The sequence below is a fragment of the Paramormyrops kingsleyae genome, chromosome 3, assembly GCF_048594095.1.
Source record: "Paramormyrops kingsleyae isolate MSU_618 chromosome 3, PKINGS_0.4, whole genome shotgun sequence".
NCBI lineage: Eukaryota > Metazoa > Chordata > Actinopteri > Osteoglossiformes > Mormyridae > Paramormyrops > Paramormyrops kingsleyae.
This window is the reverse complement of record NC_132799.1, coordinates 2,953,892-2,965,333: the sequence shown is the minus strand read 5'-3', so window position 1 is coordinate 2,965,333 and position 11,442 is coordinate 2,953,892. Positions and strand designations below refer to the sequence as shown.

Sequence of the window (11,442 nt, the reverse complement as noted above, 5' to 3'; positions counted from 1 at the left end):
AGGACATGAAGTCGACACAGAGGAGACCCGGGCCCCAGATATCCAGAGGCCCCCCAGGGCACGGGAACCCCAGGAGGACCAACGCAGGGACAATTGCAGCCCCCACCCAGAAAAGGGCAGAGGAGCACTCCGGAGGGGGGCCATCAGGCAGCCACATCGCAGGAGCCCCAGGGGACCGTGGCGACGAGCACGCAGGCCCCGCCGGCGGCCGGCCACACCAGGGCAGACCGGACCCTGGGCCCAGAGATCCAAGGGCCCCCCCACCCCCCAGCCAGGGCCCCGACAGAGCCGGAAGGGCCAGGCCCCGGCAGGCAACCGCCGAGAGTGAGCCAGCACACACCAGAGCATCCAGCCCCAGACATCGAGAACCACCAACGCATCGGCGGCCGGGGGCCTCATCCACCAGCAGGGAGTGTGGCGGGGGGTAATAGAGCCTGAGATGTTATTTCAGGTGGAGTCTAAGACCCAACCTGACACATACGTATAGACAGACAGGCACACACATACACAAGCATACGTTCCCACCCTCATGCACACATAAACAAATATTCACCCATTCGCCCAACATGAAGACACAGAAATGAATGCCGTACACACACTCACACTCCCCATATATACTCTATACTCCGAGATCTAGGCACCACCGCCCCCAGAGGGGCAATCCGCCACCAGACCTCGGAGATGGATCCCTTTTTTCCTCTGGCATGGGGACAAGGAGACCACCCCGGACCCCACAGCAGCCGAGAAGCCCACCAGCCCAGACCCCGACCGGACGGCCAGCTCCTCCCAGCCCCCGGCCCCAGATGGTGAACAGAGAACGGGGGTGTGAAAAGACCCCATGCTTCCCTCCGCCCGCTCATATGTGGTGTTGGTGCGTGTTGTTCTAAAGTGCTTTAAAACAGGGGAAGGGCATGGTGCTAACCACCCTCTGCCTATCAGCAGCTGGTGTCAGCTCGGCCCCTCCCCAGAACCCTCAGTGTCTATGTGCAACTTAAAATTGAGAAGTGGGCACTGGCACCAGAGGTAAGGCTGAATGAACAGACCGCCCTCTGGACGCCATTCCTTGTGCCCACCCCCAAGGCCCTAAATGTATGTGTCATGAGAGAGTAAGTAATGAGAGTGTCTAAGTTGTGATGTGTGATTGAGACACAGGTGGCCACGGGGGGACAGAGGAGGAATACCTCCCCTGCATCCCAGCGACGCACCTGCACCTCAAAGCCCTATATGTGTGTTGGGGTGACGGAGCGGGAGGAGGGAAGCATTTAGGGATGGGGAGGAAAGGATCGGGGGGGGCAAAGTACCCCCCCTCTGGAGCCAGCCCCCCCGCTGACCCCCATAAGCACCCCCGTTCCCCGAAATCCACCCAGGGCGGGAGAGCCGAGGCCCATCCAGTCCGGGGGCCCAGAGCAGCGGCACCACCGGGCACCACAGAGCCCGGGGCAGCCAACCAGACCCCACCACAGAGGGAAAAACTACACCCACCCCACCATTCAGTCAACTCCCAGACTACATAAGACAACAGACACCCAGGTTGGGTCCATTCTCCTACTCTATTGGATTCCCCCCCACCCCCGCAGAGTGGATACCCCTAAGGCAGGGACCACCTGCGGGCAGATGGTAACAACCTCCCCACCAGCTAAAGAGGCCCCCAGCCCCTCCAATGCGCCGAAGGTCCCCGCGCCGGGGCCGGGCCCCAGTGCACGCGCTAGCCCACACCCCGGCGACCCACCCACCAGGACCCAAGCCCCCCCAGCCCAGCCGGAACCCCAGCCCGGAGGCAGAGCGCCCCCAGAACCCCAAGCCCGCCCCGGACCCACCCAGGAGCAGCACGGCCGCCAGGCTGGTACCCTACGTCCGCCGGCACAGGCTACCCCAGCAGCGCTGCATGCAGCCACCAGAAAGACGCCACCCAAGAGCCACCAAAGCCCCATCCAGGCCAGGACCGCAGTCCCAGCGCCGAACCCCCCCAGAAACCCCCCCCCCCAGGGAACCCCCAGACACCCCAAGCCCATAGGCCCCCCCCCACACCAACAACAAAGACCGAAGCGGGACAAACCTGCGACCCCCCACCGCCACTAGGTGATGGAGCTGATCAAAGGAGCCCAGAGAGATTGGTCTAATGTGGCGGCAGAAGCTGTATCAAGACTAATATGGTTCAGCAAACTCTCTTTATATTGGTTGATATTAAGGTTATTTTTATTTTTCCAGTTCATGAGGACAGTCTTCTTAGCAATGCATAAAGCGGTGAAAGCCATGTGGGTTGTGTTAATCTCGGTAGTGACACCATCTAAGTCACCCAACAAGCAGACTGAAGGAGAGGCTGGAATGGTACATTTCAGACACTTTGATAAGTCCTCACAAATCCTGCGCCAAAACATCTGAACAGGTGGACAGAACCAAAGAGCATGGATGTAATTGTCAGGTGTATCCCCTTGACAGTGTGAGCAGTTGTTAGAAGATGTAAAACCCATCCTGAACATCCGATGCCCTGTATAGTGCACTCTATGCAGGATTTTGTATTGTATTAATTGTAAATTGGGACTTCTAATCAGTTCAAAGGTTTTTAAGCATGTCTTAGACCAGAAATTGTGGTTCCAGCTGATTGATAAATCTGCCTCCCATTTTGCAATAGGAAGGGATATTGAATCATCCATTTTAGAAATTGTCCTGTATATTTTAGACAGTAATTTGGGGGTTTTGAGATTAAGGAATTCTGCCACCCTTGGTGGTATTTGTAATTTGATTTGATTAGACTTGAATTTCCTTTTTACTATAGATTTAACTTGTTGATATTCTAAAAATCTATTCTTGTTAATCCCATGTCTTTTAACTAATAAGTCAAAGGGGATAAAGTCTATTTCTTCAAATATATGTTCCAAGTATTTAATACCTTTACAACTCCAATCCGGGAAATTTATCATATTATTGTTTAGTAGTATGTCAGGGTTGTTCCAGATGGAAGTACGTTTGCTTGGGATTAATGAAGACTCAGTCATTTTAAGAAACTCCCACCATGCTGTCAGAGAAGAGCTGATACTGATGCTTTTGAAGCATTCATGTCGTTTAATGTTTGAGCTAATGAATGGTAGATCCGAAATGTCTATGTTATTGCATAGAGCCTGTTCTACGTCTAGCCAAGGTTCATCTAAGAAGGTATGTTTTAGCCATCCTACTTGCTAATGTATTTTCTACATCCATTGAAGGAAAGGAAGGCAACATACATGTCATTTCACCACAGAACTACTGGCTAGGAAGCCAACACTCTACTTGAGCAAACGGATCACCCATTCTCTTGCTTGGGATACGGTGTGGCCATGACAGAGGGTGCAAGCTCAGATTGACCACAGATTTTGGGGGGGGGGGGGGGTGCTGTAGGTGTGTCCCTAACCTCTCCCTGCCCTGTGGGCTCGCAACCCTCCGAGCAATGCAGTGTCTGTCCCTGTCACGGCAAACACAGTCACCTGACACATGGCCGATTTTGCCACGGACCGATGTGCGTGTACAATCGCGGCAATTGATTGGCGGCCGCAGATTGCGGGTCTCCACATGGACGGGCAGATCCAGCTTGCCGAAAATCTCGACCACCGCCCCCATCCAAAGTAATGTGATGCCTCTGTCTGCTGCAGTGGCTGTCTCCTCTGTCAGCCAGCCGGAAATTTAGTGCATTGTGTCACTCACCGGCCAGCTGATCAGCAGAACAAGCCTCTGCTGGAGACAGGTAGGGAGATCTGTGTTCTCGGCTCCTTCGGCCCCCTTCACTAGCGCATGGCGAAGGGGAGCCGACGGAGCTGAGAACACACCAGATGATTTTTCAGGCGTTTGACGCGTGATGACTCGTTGAACGGCCGAAAAATCGGCAGTGCATCTGTAAATGTATGGGGGGCTTTGGGCTAGGTTCACAGTTCCCTGTAACAGTGGAACACGACACAATGGAAAGCGGTGCCGCACCTTACCTGTGCATTACATCCTATATAGTGACGCATTATACAGTCAATGAAAAGCATGCTTCATGGTTACTTGACATGTTCGTTTTGTGGTAACATTATGCACTGCATGCATTGGGCTTTATTCTTACAGCAGAGAAGTAGTTCATTATGACTGTTTGTGAATTGGAACATTTCAACTTACTTTTTTAATTCCCATTTAAATTTAGTAGGAGTCGGAGTCGGTTAACTTTTTGCCGACTCCGACTCCAGGTACCCAAAATTGTCTCCGACTCCGACTCCTCGACTCCGACTCCACAGCCCTGGAAAAAACAGCTAACATGCGCTGCTTGCGGCACATTCCGAAAGAACAACGAAGGAGAACGAAGAACTGGTCTAAGTCATTAGAGAACACTTGGAAGGGGAAACGGGAGACATCTGCTGGCTAGATATGGACACAACAGGGTAGACGGAGACGGATCGTGAGATATATTACAATTCCTCCTGTTTGTTCTGACTGATTTTTTCAGCCACTGGCTCATTTCACTACGGTGTGCTAAAAACGCTACTGGGGATCGATCCTGCTTACTGCCAAAAACACCACAACACTTCATCCCAACGTGCCGCTCACCACCAGCCGAAACCCGTCAGAAAGCTCCCTGTCTTGTTACAGTAGAAGTCTGATGTTTACACTTCTAATTGCAGATAATTTATCCATCCATTATCCAACCCGCTTATCCTACTGGGTCGCGGGGGGTCCGGAGCCTATCCCCGAAGCAATGGGCACGAGGCAGGGAACAACCCTGGATGGGGACCAGCCCACCACAGGGCACACTCACACACCATTCACTCACACATGCACACCTAAGGGCAATTTAGTACAGTGGATCTCAAACTGGGGGCCACCAGATGGCGCTAGTGGGGCCGCATCGAAATTGTAGAATCTAAAAAAAAAAAATTTACGTAGCACACTACGCTGAACGTCACCAAAACCTCCGTTGACGTACCAGTGCACAGAACGGTTAGCCATGAACACGCTGATGAATGCAAAGACAATTTAAAATGGATAAGTTTTTAGATAGAGGATGCAATGTCTCAGCTGAGAAGGTTAATACAGAGGAGCCTAGCTTGAAAAAAAACAAAACTGCGTAAATCTGACGACTCATACATAAAATATGATTTTATGGAATACAGTGACGGCAGACCACAGTGCTGAGTGCACACTGTGTTTGAAGATTTTATCCGTTGAAGCGCTGAAACCATATAAACTTAACCGACATCTAACAACAATTCATCCGGAGCATACAAATAAAAGTAAGGATTTTTTCCAGAGAAAAAAAGACTACAAACAGAATCTAAAATTGTAAGTTTGAGGATGTTTTGCGTCATGATTTTTTTTTTGAGGAGGGGGGCGACAAAAGGATTCACCCTACACAAGGGGGCCTCCTGCTGAAAAAGTTTGAGAACCACTGATTTAGTAACTCCAATTCGCCTCAGCGTGTCTTTGGACTGTGGGGGAAAACCGGAGGAAACCCCACAACGACATGGGTAGAACATGCAAACTCCACACACATGTGACCCAGGCGGAGACTCGACCCAGGTCCCAGAGGTGTGAGGCAACAGTGCTAACCACTGCACCACCATGCCGCCCCTTGCAGATAGTTTATTTGCAGATAATTTATTATTCTAATGTTCAAATATTTATTTCCAAAGTGACACAATATACTGTTATTTTACTACTCTAACCCTAATCTTTTTGCACTACGTGTACGTACTGCCTTTGCACCTCGTGTGTATGGCACTGTATGTATGCTCCTCTGTGCTTAATTTTACGCTTAAGTACGTTTTAAGCGGATTTAAGTACGTTTCATGCAATTAACGGCGCTTTCCAATCCATCTTATACTTATGGGCAGCCTGCTTCTTCACATACTTTAAGTTTTTATAGGTCGATTTTGACTGAGGGGTGGGAGCAGTGTCAGAACTCAGAGAAGTTATTGGATTAGTATGTTTATAATAAATTCAAAAGGATCACACTTTCTTTTTGTTCTGTCATTCGGTTTATAAATAAAATAAATAAAAACTACACGTCCGTAAATTCAGCACTCTATTTTCTGTCTGAAGGCTACACGTATGAAGCTAAATATATGGTAAATCTCGCGATCTAAATATGATCCAGGAAGTCCTTAAAGCTAGCATCCATCTGAGCATGCGCAGCTGCCGGATCCTTCCTGAGCTGCCTAGGACCAGAGACGCTCGATAGCATAAATACTGCTTATTTCTATGAAGCCGGATAGTCGTGGTGCACGCTGTCGGAACTGTCATTGTCGGAGTTTCATCCGTAATGTCCACATCTATGCCTTCGTGGTCAGAGAAAGCACTAGTACTGCTTCGCCAAATGAATAACTTTCATTTGCCAGGTTTGACAACAAAGTTTAAATGTCAGAACTTGTGTATTAGTTTAGTTCAGTTCTAGTTCAGTAAGTCACATTACGAATGGGAAACGAATATTTGTCTACTAGTTATTACATTTTCTCGGTTTTACTGCTGTACATGTCTCCCTTTTCGTACGCGTAGGCTCCAAGCTCACTCAGTGTCTGCGTTTCGTTATTGACGGGAAGCACGTGGGATGGGTCCCCCCCGCGGTGACGTCCGCGTTGAGCCGCTTCCCCGAGGTCTTCAGCCCACCCCAGGGGGACAGCATAGCACTCCGGCCCAGCCTGAGCTCATACAAGAAGCGGTCCGAGGCCGTGCACGAAGTGCTGCGACAGCTGAAGGAGGAGAATGCGTTCGCCTGTTTGAGGGGATGGAGGGAGGAGGTGAGGTAGCTGGATGAGTGCGCGTGAGGGTACTAATGCACGAGACTGCACCGTTCCCCTGGATCTTCATTTGCGTTTGTCCAGCAGAAGTATGAAGTAATGCCGCAGTTCTGTGATGGTTCCCTGATGTGCATGGAAAGATCCGCTACCAGTAAGTATGCTGATTCTGTGTTTAATAACCATGCAAGAAATTTAATATTCTCTGTTGTTATTGCAGCCAGTATTTATACCGTCGATCTAGCATCTAACTGCGTTTCCTGATCAAGGTTGTTGTGGATTCCTCGAGAATCAGAAGAGTTCTCAGGAATCAGACGAACCAAAAAGATCCCTGCAAAGAGGGTCTTTATTTGTGCACGGATTGGAACATCCCCAATACCCACCAGGAGAAAACACACCTCTAAATATTTATTATAGATATTTATACCGTAAGAACCACAGATCAGCTTGTTATGTAACATAATGTTCTCTCAAAAGAAACTGTCATTCTATGTAAAATAATATAAGTACAGCTAGAAAAGTCCTGATTGTCAACCCACCTGTCCTTCATATGATTTTTTTCAGGTTCTTTTGAATTCCCAGGCTCTCTGCACATAGTCCCTTATTCAGTTACATGGTTCATTTTCTCTATATTTTTTCATATTACAGTTATAACCAGTTATACTTGCAAAGGGTCATGCTTGTAGTCTGTATCAAACTGCACAGTGCACAAGACCAGCTTACATCCCAGAAGGGACAGCAGTGCATCATCTGTCACATGCCTGTGCATACTCTCACACCCACTCATATACTGTAGTGGATTTAGTGACATCAGTTAACCTTACTGCATGTCTTTGGACTGCAAGTGGAAACCCACTCATGCAAACTTCACACATAGACTGGTGGTAGGATTCAAACCCCCAATACGTGGGGCAGTAGTGTCAGCCAACCTGCCATCCTCAGTTAGATGTACCTATGAAATGAATATTGGTAGGTTTTTGTCAAAAAAATTATGTGGCTACATTAGTTTTTTTTGTTCAGGTCTATTTGGAGTGAAGCGGTACGGAGTCCACGTGAATGGATACGTGCATGATGAAACTGGGAAGATCTGCATGTGGCTGGCAAGGAGATCTCCTACCAAGCAGACCTACCCAGGAAGACTTGACAATTTGGTGATTACATCCTTTACCTCCATTTTCTAAGTTGGGTGCGGAGTGTGGCTCCTCTGGTTAGGATGCTGTGCCTGTTATCTCTGTGTCACCGGTTATGACCCCGAGGTCGGCAGAGTGACGTCATCGCTGGGCCCTTGACCGAGACCCTTAGCCCTAATTCCTCCAGGGACTGGCTGCCCCTCCTCTCAGGTTTTAGAGGTGTCCCCCGTTATTCACCCCCTTTTTGTGATGTCCACCACAGACTTAGAACAAACGTTTTAAAAACAAGAATATCTTGTATGCCTCTGCACTGGCCAAATCATGACTTGCTTAAAGGTCTTGATTGTGCAAAATATGTATCGCTTTCGCTTACAATTTGATGTGGGTCAATGTTTTTGACATAGAATTACTGTTTGGAGTACTGGGAATGTAACATGGAACATGTATAGAAAGATGTACTATTGGTGTGGTGGTATTGTTTTCAAGAAAAATAAAGAAGTCCTTCTGAAGAAGGACTTACAGTTTGCAGGTGATGTACTTAAATAGAAGAATCAGGGGTTGAGGTGAATACCGTGGTTGTCATATAACCCTTTACTTCAGTGCTGTTCAACCTTTAGAAGATTAGTGATCTCTCTCTTACCAGGCGGCTGGAGGTCTGGCAGCAGGAAACAGTGTCAAACAAACCCTTCTCAAAGAGTGCGAGGAAGAGGCATGTATCCCAGCATGCACTGCCAAGGCAGCTCGTCCCGTCAGCTCTGTCAGGTTAGTTTCTGCCTACCTTATACAGTGTTGAGTCTAAGTCACTAGTTTTTTTATTATTTGTTGTATGTCTTAAAGCTATACATACGAAGATCATGAGGGCATTTTTCCAGAGAGCCAGTTTGTGTTTGACCTGAAGCTGCCTTCTGAGTTCAAGCCTCAGATTGGGGATGGAGAAGTTGAAGAATTCCACCTCTTGCCCCTACATAAAGTGAGATATGCATTAACAGTGTGGTTAATACTGCTCGATGTGCAGGGGTTACATTTTTAAAATGAATCATGTTGAATTCAGGTGAAAGATCTGTTGGTCAGTGACGACTTCAAACCCAATAGTGCCATGGTGGTCTTGGACTTCCTCATCAGACACTCTTACGTAGAGCCTGACTCCGGTCAGTACACATGCATCCTATGACTACAATGCACATCATTACCAGTGTACCTGGTTGCATGTTCTTGGGGTGGGGTGGGGTGGGGTGGGGTGGGGGGGGGGCAAAGACAGTCATTCATTTCAAATGTGAGTAATAATGCATGTTGTGAAAAATAACACTACTGTTAGCTTTACAAATGGGAATATAGGAGTATGCTTCAAATGTTTGTAAACGACAACTTGTTGACATGTACATTCAGGTTACCAAAACGGTGAGGAAGCGCTGAGCTCTTTTGTCTGTTTCAGAGCCCTATTACCAGGAATTTGTGACTGGACTGCACAGGTCCCTTTGAACCTGCAGCAGGGAGAGTGCTTGTAGAGCAAAAAACAATGGGCCTCCATCATCATCATCATCCATCATCATCATCATCAAATACACTGACGATGCATTTGTTTAAATGCACCACTCACCATTGAGCAAGTTAATTTTTGTCAGAATTGTTCTGACTTGACAGAAGGTAGATCGTTTTGGCCGCTGGTTCTTCAGACATGTCAGGGTTCCAGATCAGGACGTGCCTTTTATTTTTTCCTAGGCCAATTAATAATGCTGCTTTATTGGTACAAGTACATTGGGATGCTTCTCTTCGCCCACCCATCTCGCTCTCCATAGCTTGGGGGTCACAGCACAGGGTCAGCCAACATGCAGCGTCCCTGGAGCTGGGGGTTAAGGGCCTCGCTCAAGGGCCCACGGACATGTGACTGTTCTGCCGAAGTCAAGGCTCGAAACGGAGATCTTCTGATTACAGGCAGGACACTTTGCCTGCTGAGCCACTCACCAAAAATACAGAAAGCGAAACCAAATAAAATTAAATGTTACTACTGTATTTTCTGTGGTTATTATTGATTTCATTATCTATTGATGTATATTTAGGTCCCATATGGTGTATAAAGTGCAGCTGTAATATTTAAGATGTTCAGTTGGACCGAGTCAGTAATTCATGGCTCAGGGAGACAAACGTCTGTATTTTCTCATATTAACTTGCTGTTAAACATCCGCCATATATCATGAATGAAAATTTGGTGTCTCCGTTGATTAATACCCTCCCATTTTTACCAATTACTGGAGGCTGTTTGGTGTACAAATAACCCACTGGTTTTAAATTCAGATTTACTGTATATTAGGCAAAAATAACAAGACGTCTCCTACACATAATGGGAGACCTTTAAGGATGGAATTATATTATATAAGGCTGATTTTACACCTTGTGGGTAAATTTCCTGCTTGGGGTCAATAAATCATATCTATCTGTGGATAATTTGATCTTTGTGTCAAGTTATCAGTCGAAATCCAGTCATCTCCATATCTGACTATGTAACCTTCCCAGTCTGACTACCGCAGGATCACCACGGTCCGGCATGAATCGGCTTCTCCACAGTTTACTGAAGATCTTTTTCCTTTGTATGAACCAGCTGCGCATGAAAACAAGGCTGTCATGAAATGTAAACAACCATATGATCTGTCCTACATGATGACTGCACTGGTCTTCTGTAAACTTGGCCAGAGTGTATCCCATCATCAGAGTTTCTTCTCCTTTGAGCAGGTTTGATGGTCTCCTGGGGCTAAAGGTTTGGTAGAAGTAGAGGAATTTATTTCTCTCCCCAGCCCTCCCAAAGCTTGGCCTGCTTAGGTTCCCCCGTCTCTCCCCAGCCCTCCCAAAGCTTGGCCTGATTAGGTTCCCTCGTCTCTCCCCAGCCCTCCCAAAGTTTGGCCTACTTAGGTTCCCCCGTCTCTCCCCAGCCCTCCCAAAGCTTGGCCTGCTTAGGTTCCCCCGTCTCTCCCCAGCCCTCCCAAAGCTTGGCCTGCTTTGGTTCCCCCTTCTCTCCCAAGCTCTCCCAAAGCTTGGCCTGCTTAGGTTCCCCCGTCTCTCCCCAGCCCTCCCAAAGCTTGGCCTGCTTAGGTTCCCCCTTCTCTCCCAAGCTCTCCCAAAGCTTGGCCTGCTTAGGTTCCCCCTTCTCTCCCCAGTTCTCCCAAAGCTTGGCCTGCTTAGGTTCCCCCTTCTATCCCCAGCTCTCCCAAAGCTCGGCCTGCTTAGGTTCCCCCTTCTCTCCCTAGCCCCCCTAATGCTTGGCCTGCTTAGGTTCCCCCTTCTCTCCCCAGCCCCCCCAAAGCTCGGCCTGCTTAGGTTCCCCCTTCTCTCCCCAGCCTTCCCAAAGCTCGGCCTGCTTAGGTTCCCCCTTCTCTCCCCAGCCTTCCCAAAGCTTGGCCTGCTTAGGTTCCCTCTTCTCTCTCCAACTCTTCCACCTGTCTCTGGGTTCTCCTTGCTTTCCTTGGCTTGCACTGCTACTCTTGTTGCCATCTAGCAGACATCCCTCATGCCATCCTTTGTCTTGGTCTGGTTTTGTTGGCTTCTGGATGGAGCAAAGGTAGCAAAAAATTATTTAAAACTGG

At 48.3% G+C, this 11,442-nt stretch overlaps 1 protein-coding gene across 2 annotated transcripts; it reads left to right on the top strand.

The window, feature by feature from the left end:
* The first annotated feature begins 4,910 nt into the window (after window positions 1–4,910).
* Window positions 4,911–10,309, top strand: LOC140588156 (uncharacterized). Of its 2 annotated transcripts, none has more exons than XM_072709388.1 (8): window positions 4,911–5,237; window positions 6,499–6,740; window positions 6,828–6,891; window positions 7,758–7,888; window positions 8,511–8,629; window positions 8,705–8,837; window positions 8,919–9,015; window positions 9,300–10,309. In XM_072709388.1, exons 1-8 carry the CDS (start codon window positions 5,099–5,101, stop codon window positions 9,344–9,346), a joined length of 972 nt encoding a protein of 323 aa, XP_072565489.1. In that variant the 5' UTR covers window positions 4,911–5,098; the 3' UTR covers window positions 9,347–10,309. The 2 variants fall into 2 exon arrangements, with proteins under 2 accessions (XP_072565489.1, XP_072565490.1); XM_072709389.1 differs by lacking the exon at window positions 4,911–5,237 and adding an exon at window positions 5,580–6,341.
* Window positions 10,310–11,442: the final 1,133 nt, after the last annotated feature.

What these genes read in the sequence shown, in the direction of transcription:
- LOC140588156 (XM_072709388.1), top strand. Translation starts at nt 5,099, where the DNA reads ATGATTTTATGGAATACAGTGACGGCAGACCACAGTGCTGAGTGCACA. An exon ending in CAGGAAGACTTGACAATTTG is followed by an intron (nt 7,889 to 8,510) that starts GTGATTACATCC and finishes CTCTCTTACCAG; the next exon opens with GCGGCTGGAGGTCTGGCAGC. An exon ending in CGTCCCGTCAGCTCTGTCAG is followed by an intron (nt 8,630 to 8,704) that starts GTTAGTTTCTGC and finishes TATGTCTTAAAG; the next exon opens with CTATACATACGAAGATCATG.